This window comes from Manis javanica, chromosome 10, assembly GCF_040802235.1.
Source record: "Manis javanica isolate MJ-LG chromosome 10, MJ_LKY, whole genome shotgun sequence".
NCBI classification, from domain to species: domain Eukaryota; kingdom Metazoa; phylum Chordata; class Mammalia; order Pholidota; family Manidae; genus Manis; species Manis javanica.
This window is the reverse complement of record NC_133165.1, coordinates 77694135-77710892: the sequence shown is the minus strand read 5'-3', so window position 1 is coordinate 77710892 and position 16758 is coordinate 77694135. Positions and strand designations below refer to the sequence as shown.

At 41.5% G+C, this 16758-nt stretch overlaps 1 protein-coding gene and 1 long non-coding RNA gene across 3 annotated transcripts in view; one reads left to right on the top strand and one right to left on the bottom strand.

The window, feature by feature from the left end:
• LRIG3 (leucine rich repeats and immunoglobulin like domains 3) overlaps positions 1–12665 on the bottom strand; it is a 44786-nt gene extending 32121 nt beyond the window's left edge. The window contains exons 1-3 of one of the 2 annotated variants that reach the window (XM_017649495.3): positions 12160–12665; positions 6532–6603; positions 6254–6328 (exon numbers count right to left, since the gene is read on the bottom strand). In XM_017649495.3, coding sequence (XP_017504984.2) covers positions 6254–6328; positions 6532–6603; positions 12160–12395 — 383 coding nt within the window. In that variant the 5' untranslated portion in view covers positions 12396–12665. The remainder of the gene's footprint in view (positions 1–6253; positions 6329–6531; positions 6604–12159) is intronic. The other variant, XM_036992279.2, reaches the window with a different exon arrangement.
• A 61-nt stretch (positions 12666–12726) lies between these two features.
• LOC108390464 (uncharacterized) lies at positions 12727–15511 on the top strand. The gene is made up of 3 exons (XR_005054177.2): positions 12727–12874; positions 13489–13559; positions 14757–15511. It is a non-coding gene; the product is annotated as an uncharacterized lncRNA (long non-coding RNA).
• Positions 15512–16758: the final 1247 nt, after the last annotated feature.

The following is a 16758-nucleotide window of genomic DNA, read 5'->3' as shown; positions in this document are numbered from 1 at the left end:
CTGAAAAAAAGAAGATTCTGTGCTTAATTGAAACTGAGTCATTTCTTTCCGCTGCTTATAAAGTGTAATTTACTCTCCCTATCTGTAAAATACCTAAGCTGATCACTGCGAGCTTACTCAAGTCTCCTTCCTTCTATAGACCTCGCACTACACACACTGAAGCTACAACCATGCCCTGCACTGGGATGGCCACAAGCACATCTCCTCCCTCAGGGCATCACCCTACGTGGAGGTCTCCTCACTGTCTTCTCCTGTTATTCGTTATCCAAGCCTGTTGAGGACAGGGGCCAAGTCTTATTTTTATTACTTCCCCAGCACCTAGCACATAGTGGGTGCTATTGGACACCTTAAACAGTTCAAAATCTGCCTTATAATGTTAGTAACATTACAAGCCCTCAGGCTAGTATCGTTTTTCAGTTACTAATTATAATTGAGTGCTCACCAATTTTTTTTTTTTTTTAACTATGTGAAAGGAGTGAAAGGTTTCCTGAAAAATCAGCTCCAATGCAAAGTTCTTTCTCTCTCCATCATCTACTGCTACCAGGAAAGCATTTCTAAATCCTGCCTCTGCCTCAGAGCCTCCTGTTCAAGAATCCTTTCTGGCCTGTTGTGAGTGTCATGGCTGCAGCTGCTGCCGCTCACACTTTTCAGAGCCCTTTCATGTGCGTTATGCCACTTGATCCTTTACCGGAACCGTGTGAGACAGATGGGCAGACATCTACGGATAAATAAAGAGTTAATTAACTCTGCCTGAGGTCAGACAGGTCATTAGTGTGAGATAGGACGAAAACCTTGTGCCCCTTCCCAGCTCAGCTCTCTCCTCTATTGCTCAAGGGCCCGTGATCTCTTATTTCCTTAGATATTAAATGAGAGCCACCTATGCGCCAGAGACTAGACTGAGCTGCCGAGACAGGAAGCTCAGTAAGACATGAGTTCTACCTTGAAACGGAATGTGTGACAAATGCCCCTGGAGAACTACACATACAGCACTTGTGGAACTTTCAAAACGGAAGCAAAAAGGAAAAGCCACCACCCTGCTTAGAATTCTACATCACTACTGCTCATGCCACATGAACTGCCACAACTCCCTGCCACCCAGGATCATTCTCGGAGGCATGTAAATCTGCTCTCAGAGCTCTGAGGGAAGGGCAGGAGGGCTCTCAGTTGTCCCTGCACCCCCAGAGCATCTCTCTTGCAGGAGGGCACATGCCGTGGAGGCGCCACATCTCAGGCAGCATCAGGCTCTACAGCCAGTGGCCGGACCTGGGGGAGAACCATCTACCACTGGTATATCCTTGAAGGTCCCTTAAGACACCAGCCAAGTATTTTCATGCAGACTTTTTCTCTCTCTCAGTAAGTCCCATAGGGTGAGTTTGCCTTCAGTGCTGGAACAGATCAATTTTGTGTTTTGCTCTTAGTTTGTATTTTGAAGTTTTAGTTCAGGACTTGATGAAGTAGTTCACAGGTATGTTGGGCAGAAAGACTATAAAAATATGTATCTGTGAAGATTAAAGTCATCCTTGGTGGGCCCAGATATTCAAACTGAGAAAGGCAAACAGGAGAGGAGGCTTTATTTCCCGCACACTTTCACTTCACACTCACTCCAGGGCATGTGCTTATGGCGAGAGTAGGGAGCTGAACCCTTTCACTGCTCAAGTGACTCCTCTTGTTCTGTTTTCTTTTGTTTAATTATTATTGCCATGGTGATAACTTATTTTATTGGTTTTACCACGCATACACCAAATTAAGTGACACATGGGTATGCTTTGTCTTTGCTGTAAATTTTTAGCCACTGGTATAGATGGTTTTCAGGAGACCTGTATGAATAATGCTAAGTGCATGTGGCTGTTCCATCAATATTCCTTAATTCAATTCATATACTAATTAAGCACCAACTACATGCCATGCACCTGCATTTAGTGCCAGGGAAATTAGGAGTCAGCCACACAGGCCTCAAAGTACAGTAGGAGAGAAAAATATAAACAAAATCACTTCCTTACTATGAAACAACTGGATATACAAGGCAAGATGGGTCTGGACAGGGTAGGGGAGACTTAAGGAGATAACCTCACCCCTAGGACACTGCAGGGAGACACCCCTGAGGCTCCCTCTATCACGCCCTGATCATCACCCTCCCAGTGACCCCCGCTTCGTGAACTGGCTCTTCTATCACACACACCCCTATATGTCTCTCCTCTGCTTTGTTTTTCTCCTGAGCACCTATCACCTTCTGACCACATTTCTTTATTTCATTTTTATCTTTCCCCTGTGAGGAGGTCAGCTCCATGAGGGCAGAGATTTGTTCACTGTTGACTCTCAACCTTAGAACAGTGTCCTGTGCCTGGCAGGCTCTGTAAAGGGAACTGCCAGGGCTCTACCCTTTTGTCCTCCTTTTCATTTCCTTCTCAGCAATTAGCAAGAAACTGAAGCTAACTTTTCTTTTAAAATTCATTTATTTATTTTTTTTCTCATACCTCCCTAGAATGGAAGTTTCATGGTAGGAGGGAGTTTGTCTGCCTTGTTCACTGTTGTGTGCACAGCACTTAAGACAGAGCCTGGCACTGTTTGTTCAGTAAATTTTAGCTGAATGAATGATCATCATCAGGGTCACTGCTCTTCCAAGGAGCACTCTGCATATGCCACGTAGTTTTACCTGTATCGTCTGTCCAAACCTCACAACAACCCTATGAGAGCAATTGTGGGCAATCACTGCTATTCTCATACAGATGAAGAAATACAGACAGCGAGACCTGGAAAAGGTACAAACCAAGCAAAGGAAAGAGCCAGCAATTCCAAGCCATCTGACTTGAGCTTTGCTTTCAATCTCCTTGCATGGCCAGAGCTGCCCCACAGAAGGGCAGCTCCATGGCCGCTCCTGGCCTGTGTAGGGGTTTCCTTGTCACCTGTCCCACCACACCACCCTCCTGCCACCTCTGGTCCAATCTCCATCCTAACACCAGAGTGCCACCTTCGAATTGCAGAACTAATCACTATACTCTGCTTTAAATCTCTTCAATGGCTATCTATTGGAAGAGCACACGCTTGGGGGTCCCACCAACAAGTGATCAGAATTTATGATAACCACTCTCTAGGAAAATGACAGGTAATGAAGAAAATGATAGACTTGGGAGACATGCTCTATGTTGGAAATAAGAAATATGAAAAAAGGCTTATTTGATTATGGGAAACTGGACTCAATCAGTAATTCCAAAAATGTTTATGCAGGATTTGATCAGAATCAGCAAGGCAGATGTGTCCAAATGGATATTCCTAGGCCCCACTCAAACCCATTAACTGAAAAATCTCCATGGATAGAATCAGGAAAATGTACACTTCTAAAAAGTAATCTAGGTACCCCTTTGACATTCTCTGACCTATTCCTTTTCAACTCTGAAACACTGAGCAAATATCTGCACACTGGGCAACACCATATAAACCATCAGTGTCATGATTAAGACACACTAGCTCTATTCAAGACCAATAACACCTCTTTTGTTCAACAATAATGTTGTCTAACAAGGACTTAACTGCCCTGACTCAGGTCCCAGGATTCACAAATGTCCAATGCTGGAGGAGCTTATGCCATATCACAAGGAGCCAGAGCTACCACATCTGGTAAAGTCAGCTTGCTTACACCAGGTCAACAGTTCTTCTACAAGGTATGTTCATTCCAAAGATTACTCTACTTCTTCCCTTAAAATATGCTATCTTGCTGTGTCTAGGAAATTGAGAAAATAAAAAACGAAAACTTTGTCTTGCCCCTACCATGCTAGCTGACTTCTGAGCTAGTGTTGTGTGGCATTCAAATGTAAGCAGGTCTATCCAGGTCTTTTACATTAAGGTCCCAGAAAAGGTCAGAGATGAGCATTGCTAATGGGTAAGTTCAATGCTCATCCAACCATCAATCCAGGATTCTGGCATTTTACCAGGCTTCCCAAGCTTTATCAGACCTGGTCCCTAAGTGAATTCATCTCTGTATGTAGGGCACATTTTGACCCAATACTAGCTCCTGTCTCCTGCAGCTGAGAAAAGAAGAAGGCCTTACCAGGTACAATCTTCTCCACATTCAGCCTCTCTAGCGGGTGTGTGTGTGGGGAATCCCCACTGCACAGAGAAGCAACAGTATGAATACTGATGTTAAATCTTATGCCAAAGACATCTGCTGACTTTTCCTTTTCTTTCTTATGTTTTCAAATTACTTAACTTGTGCTAATTACCCAGAAAAATGTTCTCATCTACCAAATTTAAAAAAAGAAAAAAGCTTGATAGAATAAAAGTCAGATAGTCCTGAGAAATGCTTTGAAAAATACATGACTTAACTGTTTCTAATCTGAGCCATATAGTGTGGTTAATAATTTCTTTTGGAATTTCAGAAATATGTTTAATTAGTGATTTTTATTTCTGATTATTTTCAAGTGCTTCTATACAAAAAGAAATGCTCTACCCTACACAAGACAGAAATTAAGAGTGCTTTACAAGCAATGGTTGTATATTGTAATACCCAAAGAAGCCTACAGGAGAAAACACGTTTGCAGAAGAAAGCCACAGAAGTAAACATTTAATATATTTCATAGGCATAAAAACAATTTTTCACTATCCATATTGAACTAGCAGGTCCTTCACATGAATTATTCTTTGCAGATTTTATATAATCTAGGTAATAAATATGATCTATCATTATGTAAGATGAATGAAGCAATCCCTGGTTTATATAAGCACTGTAACAAATTAAGAGGCAAGCGAGATTATTCAAATTCAGTGTAGATTATTTAGCATTCACTAAAGTGAAACACAAAAATACAGAGAAGAGTTCAAATTTCAAAGGTTTCTTACTTTTCAGATTTCATTTCAGTTTTCTAATTACAAATTATAATTTTAAAATATAAAATCAGTAAATTATTTGTTTCTGCTTTCCTTACAATTTCTTACGCTTTCAACTCTACATCATATCATAGGGAAAAGTACTTTCCCCACCTCACCCAGATCCCAAAACTCCACTGCAGATCTCTGAGCCATGAAGCATGCAATGACCCTCAAAACACTCCTGAACATGCTGACATCATCTGCCAACACACAGGGAAAGGGTAGCAGCACAAAGCATTCCCTGGGATTTCAAAGGGCCTCACTGGTCAAATGAGCCCAGCTAGATATGTTTAAGATACTAAAATCAGCACTTCATTTAGACTCCAGAATTGTAAGCAACTGTGAAAAACTAAGAAAACAGGTATTAATGCTAGCATTAAAATGTTGTTTAAATTCAGAGTTTATTTGTCAAATACCAACTGCTTTTTCTTTCATTCCTTTCTGTTTCTGATCTTTGGAAAAACCACATCAGTATCAAATGTCACTTAGTCTTATTCAAACAGAGGAAAGCAGACACAGAGGCTACACCCGTGACTTAGCTGACCTGGGCCCTCAGTAAAAACCAACCTCCTCTATAAATCACCAGATGTAAGCAATTGGATAGTGATCACTTTAATTAATTGAACAGCTTTCCTGAAATTTACTGTATAATTTCAACTCACCCAACACCTTTCCCAGAAGCAACTAATAACGGTGGTTTTTTTTATTGTTTAAAGGAGGAAAACATCTTTAACTTCAGTGGCTTAAATATATTCTTTAATTGTTCAAGATTAAGGTGGTAAACTACTCAATTTTAGAAATTAAGCAATGCACCTTTTGTTACCTTAAATGCTGAAAGTCAAAATTATTCCACATCTCCATTGCATAAATATAAACATGTTGTCTGTCCAATACAGAAAACTTAACACAATTTTATTTGAAAATTCTTATTTGCAAAATAACATGCAGTGGTATTTTTAACTTCAATCTAACACTTAAGAGAGGGTATTCCAATGTCTTCTTACCAACTCCCATTTCTCCTCACTAAACTCTGATCATTCTCCACTAGGGACCATGTAATACCTAATTCGTAGATCCCGTCAACCATTGAGTAGTACTAGAATTAAAGTCCTAGCCTTTAGAACATAATCAAATACACATCTCTGTGGGGTGAAGTCAGCTTTTCTGAATCTTGGAGACCTTTTCAGCAATGAGTGTGAAGTGTAAGGTGTGTTGTTATGACCATACTTAAAATTAAGGAGGGAAAGAGAGAAAGGCTGGAAGACAAATCAACGAATTTAAAGAACACTTCTCAATTAACCACTGAAGGAAGTCTTCTTATTTTGCTTGTATGATCTGTAGCCCATATGAAACTGCTACCCATGGTTCCTGAAAACATACATTTACTTACAAGGAAAGAAGTGAAATATTTGTCGAGACTGGCCCTAGATTTGGGATGGTTTCCAATTCATTGTTGTTCAGTTTCCTACAAATGCCCAAAAAAGAAGAAAAAACAGCTTATTAGGAATTATGTAATTCATAAAGGTGAAGCTTCATAAAATAATTTAAAGACACCTCCCAAGTTAAAAGTTTTAAGTGATTTACTGTTATCCAAATGTTCTTTAGTTAAACAGTATGATGGGTACTGTATTTTACTCAAACCTCGAACAGAAAACAACAAAGACTCACACTTCTCGAAGGCTCTGAAGGTGGCTCATGGAACTTGCCTTGATGAAAGACAATCTGTTGTGACTTAAGTCCCTATGATAAAACAAAAATAAAATAAGCAGTTTCAAACACCCAGTAGTGCTTAATGATGTGCAAGACAGAGTGGATTTATGAAATATCTCTATCAATGTTAGTGACAACAGAAGAAATAATCGGTCTACCATATCCATAAATTAGATGGCAACCAAAATGACAAACTCAAAAACACAAATTCTGAGGACAAAATTAGTTAAGGAGGCTGGCAGTTTCAAATAAGACCAGAAAAGTTTTAGGAGATATTTTTGGCACAGGGTGAACAGATCTTTTGTGAACTGGTTGTTTTGCTTCACCCTCCCCATCTCTTACCATCTCACTTCCAACTTGATACAATGAAGTCATGGCTTGTGAAAAGCGGCTAATTAGGCAGGTTGCTGAAATGCAAACCTCTAAAGAAACCTATTTATTAGCATAAAATTAAGCATCAATGTCCTTATGACAGTTAAACAAAACATACTGATTTTCACACATATTTGTTTCTCTTGGTTAAGGTACCAAATTACTAAAGCCCCAGGTATCTGTGTATGTGTGCACATGTGTTGAGAGTGTAGAAAATAACCTAAACCCAATTTTCTCAAATCTCAGTAGCTGATAATATAATGTATACTTTAAACTGCATCAACCACCTAAAAAGTAGACTACAGAGACCTGTGACCAGATTTCTTCTCAACCATTAAAATAAATCTTAGAAGACTCAATTTACTTAGAAACAATTTCCACAGGACATCATTTCTTAAAAAAGCAAAACAAAACTCTGGCATATGCAATATTCTAGCCTACGACATCATCTCAGCATTTAAAGTTCAAAATATGAAACAAAATCTGGCAAATATTTGGTTATATTCCCTTTATATGTCAAGGCACTGAATATGTACCTTCACATGGTACAATGAAAATGAAATGCCTGGACAGCTACTGAAAGTCAGGCTGGCAAACAGTATGGCTTATAGCTCTCCCACTGAAAGAGGTTTACCAACCCTTACTAAATCAATTTTTTCAGTGTTAAAAATGAAGATTTTTAAATAACCAAAGTTTTAGATACTCAAACTTAATTGGAGAAAAGCATACACCAAAAAATAAAGGACAGAAAAACCATATCCAGAGAAGCACAGTGTTACTTAGTGAACACCTATTGGTTAACAATTAGAAATCAGAGAGCCTTTCAGTCTTTCCATTTTTGTTTTGAGAGTAAACCTGGATTCCTCTATTTCACCTAAAAAAATCTGCGAAGGTTTTATTTGAAACATGTTTGCCTAAAGACCTACCAGACAGTAACAGACATGAGTAGATTTGTTCTGGTAGAGTTATAACATGAAAAAAAATCTGGCACAGTCTTTAAACTATAAAAATCCTGCAATTACAACCACTGCTGTGCATGCTCACCACGCTGGAGCCAGACACTTTCCCTCACAGCCCAGCTCACGTCCATCTGGAGTTCATCAAGGAAACCGTGAGCCGAACAACTCATGCTAGGATTCAAACAAAACCTGTGTACTTTTAGCACCACAGACAGTCCGAGATTTCCCACAGGGTTTAAAAAAAACAACCAAGGAAAAGTGTCCTTCACCTGGGAGGTAGTCTGAATCTACAGAAAGTTTCATTTGGACTCGCTTAACTAAAGAACATTGAACCAGTATAAAACTGCATTCCCCATTGTTTCAAGTTTTAAAAGGAAAGGGGGAACCAATCTGGCATTTACATTTAACACAGGTGGTTGTCCTTTTAATTAGAAAAACTAAACCCACACACGTCACTTCATTTCAAGGATTATTCCACAGGACAAACCTGTGAGAAAGGAGAGATTGGGTGGTGAACTTTTTTTTTTCAACTAATGATGGGATGAGATCTCCAACAAAAGACCTTTAAACTGAGAAACGGCCTTCAGAGGACAGTGCACATGCTGGGGTCTACTCATTTCTAATTCAGAAGCAGGAGCTAGCAACCTTAAAATTTTCAGTTATTGCAACACACTTCCATTCCTGAGCTTTGTGTACAATTAAAACCACATTATGCGTGGGAGAAAAAAAAAATCACCTAGCTGCCTTTTACTACTAAATACTTAAAAGTCATGAAATTTTAATGAACCTAAATTTAGATTTAAAGCAGTTTGTTTCAGGAATAATTACTTTCCAGTTAAAGGATGTCACATTTTCTTAAATTTTCCTTATATTGCTTTTATGGCTGGACCATTAAAAACAAATTCAAATTATACAATTTCGATGTTTTCTTAAACCCAGAAGAGCATTCAATAAACACAGAATCTTTATTTTTAGAGTTCCATTAATGAATATTCTCCCCAAGAAACCTTTCTAAAGGTTCTGCAGTGAGGTTCATAAACGGGAAGGTGGTGAGGTAGGGCGGTGTTAACTATTTACCCAGAACTCTGCTGGCCAAATACTTGAAAATCAAACTCTACATGGTAGAAGGAAGTCTTTCTTACTGTATATTAGCGAGTGAATAAACATCTATGTAAATAATTAATTTACAACACTTGGTTCCAGCTATCATTTTCTTCCTTTCAGCATATGAAAATCTGACTTCCAACTCAAATTTTAAAATGCAAATCCAGCAAAGCTCCTTAATCAATCCCACTGGGGCCTGCAGAGCTGCTAATTCAGCAAAAATCTGGAAAGCTGAAAAACAAAAAGCCAGGCTGTAGCTGTTTTAAGACACTGATCCAAAATGACTCATAAATCAGCCTGCTATGTTCAAGTTTTAGTCTGGAAAATATAGAAAAACAGCTGTGAAAACCATAAGGACCATTACCCCTACCCCAAACCCAATTCTGGTACCGACAAAAGGATTTATAACAGGCTAACGCTAAAAAGGCCACACCTGCAGAAAGTACCCTTCAGACTTTAGCCTGAGCCCAGCTAACTCAAACACTTCCATGCGATAAGAAATAATTCTGAGATTCCAGTGAGATTTTAATAATACTTGAAGCTCTCCTTGGCAATTGAGCAACCTTCGCCTTTTGTGACTAAGTAACACATTCTAACAAGCACTACTCTTTAGGTTCAGAACTGTGTAAGTACACACTCTGGATGAAAATGTAAGTTTGCCCTTAAAGGCAGTTGTAAGCAATGCTCCAAATAGTTACTGTTTCAAGAGTCACTTTTATTAGAGTATTAGAACTTTCTTTTTGCAAAGAGAGCTACAGCATTATTTCAGGGCTCAAACTATTGAACTTTTCACACATGGAATTTCTATGTCAATAAATAACAACTGAATGAAGTGGAAAAAATACATACACAGGTATAGGAAGGTTTTTTTTTTAAATTTGCAAATTCAACAAAAGATAGACAGCAAACTTTGAACAGTGCTTTCCTAAACTAGTCCTAAAGCAAATTTTTGCTATCTTTATTATCTAAAGAAAAGGAACATAGGGGGAAGAACGATATGCATTTTTCCACTTATTTCTAAACTGTGCAACAGTCTACTCTAAAGTTTTTCTAATTATGTAAAATTTAAGTAGCAGCTAGCTTATGCCTCCTATTACAAACTCCAAGTAACAGAAGTTACAGCTCAATTCCCAATTCCATGTGTTTTTCTGCTCCTTTCAAAGGCAGAGAGAGGAGCCCTCTAGAGCTTTAGGCACAAAAGAAACATTTACAATAAAGAATTTAGAACACATGGTTTGGTGACAACTACAAAGTTGGTTAAAAGTCACACAAGTACAAGAATGACAGAGGAGTCCAATGAGTGATCACAGTGGGGCTTCTGACAACAGACCTAGTGCTTATTTATACAAGTGGAACTTATTTTCACATACATTTAAGGAATGTGGACTTCTACTGAGACAATTTACTGCTGGCGGAAATGTAATTGAAGATTGTGCTAACCAAATAAACTGTAATTTGTTTTTAGTGTGCCACCAAATTATCTACAAAACAAAATCCTAATTAGGTCAGCTTCTTTTAAGACAACGTTTAAATAGGTATCAAACCCCTCTTGGTTTAACTCTATTTCTAATTAAAAGTAGTACTTTTTTTAAACATCCAAATTCACACACAAAAAATATACTGTACACTGGCAAGATCCAATAGGCCACTTGACATTGAGAAACTACTGAATGTAAATTAAACTTGGTGAACGATCCAAGCATTTCTAAACATACCCCAGGAAGCACTATATTAATTTTCTTTCTCATCCCTCTATTATTCATAGGTGTTCACCTCCAATTATTCAAGTGTCCGTTTCCATATGTTGTCAATAGAGCCATTCACATTTCATGAATAAGGCAGCGTGACCTCCACAAGAGGCAACTGAACAGAATTAGCCACAACTAATTGAAAGTCTTCCTGCTTTAGCTTAAAGCCCTTATCTCCTTCAATTGTAATAAAAACCACTACATAAGACTTCCCATTATAAGAGATTAAATATCGACTGAATTCTACTTTTTATTAAACTAAGGTTTATTAACACATATGCTTTTGGTGGTCAACAATTCTACAATTCACAAATAAAGATTCTGATGAGCACAATGACTTACAAACACAATTCCTTAAACTATCTTGACCAAACTTCCTACTAGTATTATTAGGACGTTAGGATATAGACTACAGAATTGTTTTAAGAACTTAGCATTTCTATTGCAATTCTAGTAGGCCCAAATCTAAAGATTGAGGATGGACCGCCCTTTCTTTCTTTTAAACATAATTTAAAAAAAAAAAAAGAAACACAGTTTTGATTGTTTACATTTTCACGAGTCTCCAATTTTAGGAAAACTAGGGCTGAGAGAGAATTACAGATGACATTTAGAAAGAATCAGCCTTTCCAACTGAACTAGATTTTCTTCCTTGTTCTTCCACGCAGTTGGCAGTGATTTCAGGTTTTCAGACTTCACAGCTAACATCCAAAAACTTACGTAACAGCACCCAGCCGCTCTCTCCTCAACTATCCGGACTTGCTGAGAGGCCACAGAAATCACGACTATGGTACTGAAAACTATAGTTTTTCCCTTCCTCATCTACTGCTAAGTCTTACCAACTTCTTAACGGAACGAGGATGGGTTACAATTTGGTGGAGGAAGGGGATTTATGGAGTTTCCTAGTGAGAAATTAAGCGCAGGAGGAAGAACAGAGGAGTGTCTGCTACATACTGAACAGTGGCCGATCTGTGTGGAGGGGGCTTCCCAAGGGAAAGGTGCGCGTTCAGTTACTGGTGGGGAATTGGAAAAGGGCCTGAACCAGGTCGCAGCTAGAGTTGAGCCCCAGGATCATATACACTCGGGAGAAATGCAGACTCCGGTAACACGCAGGTGGCCACTTCTCCCACCCTGGCCGGGCAGGGGCGCGCGTTTGAACCCGGGGGCGAGCTCGAGGCGCACAACTCTGCCTCCGCCCGCAGGAGCTGTCAGCGGCTGCTCCCCTCGCCCACCTGCGGCCCGGCAGGCTCGCCAAAGGCCCACCTGGGCGGCCCGCGAGGCACCGCGGGAGGGAGACTGAGGCCCAGTCCTCTCCTTTCCGTCCACCCCGAGCTCCGCTCGAGGCGTGGGCCAGGGGAGCGGCCCCGGATACAGCGCTGCGCACCCAGCGCCCGGAGAATACTCACAGCCGAGCGACCCAGGGCGGGAGCGGCTCCGGCAGGCGCGCCAGCCTCTGGCGACTACAGTCCAGGAGGCCGCCGAGGCAGCGGCAGGGAGCGGGGCACAGGCGCTCGGCGGCGCCCCCGGGAGGCTGCCCCCGAGCCCCGTGGCCGCCGCCCTCGGCCCGGCCCGTGCGCCCCAGTGCCGCACACAGCAGCAGCCCCAGCGCCGCGACGGGCGCGCGGAGCCTCGGCGCGCCCATCGCGGTCCTGCGGCCTTAGGCTCGGTGGCCGGCGCGCGCTCGGCCCGGCACGAACTTCAGCCCAGAGCGGCCGCCCGAGCACTCCTCTCGCGCGCTCGGGTAAGCGCCTTTCTTCTAACCCCCGCCGCCCTGGAGCAGCGAAGGGAGACACAGTGCGCAGCAGAGCGGCCAGCACGCGCAGCGGCTTGCGGAGCCCGGCGCAGCCCGCAGCAGAAACTTTCGCGCCCTCCCCGCGGCGCTGCGCGAGGTCCCGGCGCGGCCGAGGCGGGAGGCGGGGCGTGCGGGGCCGACGCGCGGCCATTGGCCGGAAGGCTGGCGCAGCGCCCACGTGACCGCAGCCGGGTTCCAGCCCCCGTGCGAGCGCGGGAGAGAGTGGAGCCGAGATTGTAGAAGGTCCAGTTGCGTTTTCCAGTCCCTAGGGCCAGAAGTCTTCACTACGTCCTGGGAAACGAATCAGAGGAGCTGAAAAGAAAGAGAGAGTGAGTTAACATGTGAGCCGATTAGGCCAGCTCTTGGAGCTGGACGTATTTTGGGGATCTTAAGGGGAGTAAAGTTCGCTCCGTCAGGAAACCTTTCAATTCTAAATAAAAAAAATATATATATAAATTATCCTACCATCCACAGATGAAATAAGGACCTCAATGAAAATATGGTTCTCTTAACATTAACGCTGGTCAGTGTTTTTTTCCATACGTCAGCTCAAAAAATAAAAATAGTAATAAAATGTAAAAGTTGCAGTACTGGAAATGGTATATTGAGTTACAAATAGCCAGCCTCGTACACTGAATAGAGCTGGGGGGAAATGACCTAATCAATTGCGATGGCAGTCACAGACTGCAAGCACTAGCTAGGAATCATAAAAGGAGCCACAGCAATATTTTAAAGCAAAATGAAAACTAGGACCTTGGAAGACAAAACTAATACAGGCACCACGGTCCACCTGGGCTTTGAGTGATGACAAATCCCTGAAGAGATGCTATCAGGCAAACACTTGCCTGCCTCCTCAACAGGAGCGGGGAGTGGTTGGGGGTGGGGGGCAGATTCAGGCCTACAGGGCTTCCCAGTGAAGTCTGTGCCTGACTGACTCTTGCAGGTGAATGGGATCACAGGATGTTGGACTGATGGAGACCTCAGAGATCATCTGGGACCATCCTCCACCTGTGGGTGAGGATATAGATCCAGAGAAAGTAACTAACATGTTTGTGGCAAAAACTGGGTTGAGGCTGCTTGAACTGCTCATCACTGAGTGGAAATGGCTGCTGAAGTTGAGACTGGAAGGCTAAGGCCCACTGATTTGCACTGTAGCAAATCACCTTGTAAGCAATCCGTTCACAGGGGAGAGAAAAGAATTTAAAGGTGGAGAACATCACTTGAGATATCTCATCTTTTTTCCAGTTGCCATTCCCATCAACTCCACCACCTTTTTTGATGATGTACAATTAGGAAATATAACAATGGCACCTCAGTTTTGAATGAGCATTTTGCCTACTTGGGAGTGGTCAAGGCATACCACACTCATGCTGTGTGTTTTCCAGCTCAGTCTCCCAAGCTATATTGTATAAGGAAAATCAGGCTAGTGCATTAGAGTTTTTAAAAAGAAGAGATATGCCATTATACACATGCCATTGTGTATAAACTTGGTGACATGAGAGGGGCTTGTTGGTGGACACATCACCTGTGTGGCCATGATAGTCAGAAATTGGCTACCATTTAGGGGAGGTTTGGCTTATTTCTCTTCCTGTTCCCCACTCTCCTTATAGTATTTCATCTTCTGTGAATTCTATTTATACCCATATCCATATCTAGCCCAGATCTTTCTTCTAAACTCTAGACTCATATATTGAACCACCACAGGTTAAATCAGACTGGATGTTCAAATGTAGCATATCTAGAATTAAATCTCACCATTGTGGCACCTTACTCCTTATCCTCCTGAGCTCAGTATCTCAAGGAATGACACCTCCGTAAGACCAGATGATGGCTGCCCCATAAGCCTGATTCACCTTACCATTTCCTCATTTTCACCAGCAGCTCTATGTTCAATCAATTAGCAAGTCTTGATTGACTAGCGCCTCTCTATCTCCCTAGACGCTATGCAAACTCAGACCACCAGCATCTCATGCTTGGACTGCCACGGCCTCTTTCTGATCTGGCATGCCAATCCTTTCTCCACAAAGCAGATGAGTGTATCCCAAAAACTCAAATCCGAGCCTGTCACTTAAGTGCCTCATTCCTTTTGTCCTCAGGGGAAAGTTTAAATTCTTCAGTGTGAATATGCAGGCTTTATTGTGTGTGTTTGACCTCTGTTCCGGTATTTACCTCTCTAAGTCATTTTATTTAATCATCTCCCTTTTCTTCTAGGAACTACTGACAATTCTCTTCCCATGCTGGGCTCCTTGCCCTTGGCCCTCCTTCAACTGCTGGTCCCTCTGTCCAGATCACTCTCTGCCCCCCACCACCTCCACCTGGTTGATTTGCACTGCAGCTTAAGTATCCTTCTTTGGGCAAAGGCTTCCTTTAGTCCTGTTTTAACTATCCCTCCAATGCACTCCCAGCACATCCAGTATTCCCTGCAATGTTAATTGGCCATTTTCACTCTACTACTTCCTAGATAGTGCTTAGAATTTCCACACAACCATGCATCCTGTATATCCTTTGAGGTTTTAGCAGATATGTGATGTTACTTAATTTAGTCTGATTTTTAGTATCTCAGTTTCTCCATCTGAGTATTTTTGTGTAAATTGGGTACACAATAAACACTCTCTTACATGATTTTCATTTATCAGTTCATTGGATTAGCTGTGCCTGTCTGTTACCTCTGTGAGGTTTATTGACTAATGCCCAGGACTATCTGAAATCTAGAGGCTACCAGCCCTTCAATAATACACCCTTTGCATGTTTGCACCTACCAGTCAGATGTTGAACCACAGTAGTTCCAGACTTGTTTATAGCTATACTTACACAGGTAAATTAAATATTGTGTAAACCAAATATGAGTGCAACCAGAAAGTAACTTCATTTTTATGATAATGAATTTGAAGCTTGGGAAAGATTCTTGAAAGGTAGTCACTAAACCACAGTACTGTCAGATTAAATATGGGCAAGGCCACTGTAAAAACGGGGGAGAAATGCATCTAGGAGATTTCTTCACACAGATTGCTTTGCAAGCGTCTTTAAATTCTTGTTCCACATTAAAGTAATCATCATTGGGAATCAATTAGCAGAGGATGTTTTATGGGTGTGGCTTATGCTGACTTGAAACTTCACAGGGTTGTTGACAGAGCAAAGTATGTTGACATGGAAAGGATGTAGCACACGTTAAATATGGCTGTTCTCCCTCTCAGTGTATTTTGAACCATGCAGTCAATAGAAAAAGGAACTGGTCCTATATGGGAACATTAAATCTGTGTGCTACTTTCACAGACTTCTGAAACCCTTCATGGAGCACAGAAAACTTCCACCAGGGTATCTCCTGAGCAAGCAAGGACTGAATGTTTCTGAGGTCCCTCACAGCCCTGTGCAGCTGCTTTTGTCATATGTAGATAGTAGGAGTGAAGGCAGAATGCCAAGAAAGATGGTCTGTAATAGAGGAGGAAGGGGAACATAAAATTCTTTTTAATCTCTCCAAATTTATCAATGAATAACAGTGACCCAGAAACAGCCCTAATGTGCCACTGAATTTCCTGATACTCTCATAATGTAGTTTCTTTGTACACACACACACACACACACACACATACTGTAGTGACATCTGGGTTTTAACTAATCTTAAGGATTGAGTGTGAGGTAGATTCATTTTGAATGGAGGTCTTTTAACATTTGAATTAAAATGAGATGAAGTGTGGGATTTCTCTACTCAGAGGTTTACGCTGCTAAGTGGGTAGTTGAAAACTGACTGTGTATTATAAGTCACCTAAGTCACACCAGACAGTTTCTCATTTATAACTTTGTGGTGGTGAATGGCAAGTCCATCCATTCTCAGCGCCTCCTACCATCCATGCTGTGGTTAGTATAACCCAGCCAGAGTGCTCTCTTCAGTTTTCCTGTTTTTTTTCTCCCTCTGGCAAGTGTGAGACTTTCTTATCTTGCGTGTTCACAAGGGTAATGACTCACCCGTAAAGAGTAAGAGAGGTGCTAAGCTGTCAGTTTTAACATCTAAGGACAAGAATGAAAGCTAAACACTCAGTACTTGCTTTATCATTACAGTGAATGACACAGTTTGTGTAAGTGTGAAGTGTGTAAAGCAAAGAGAGATAAGGCAGAGGAAGAAAAGTACAAAAATCCCCAGATAATCCCAAAGCAAATGTTGCTGTATTTTGTAACCAGACAATATCTTTTCCTATTCATTAAGGCATTTTAGAAG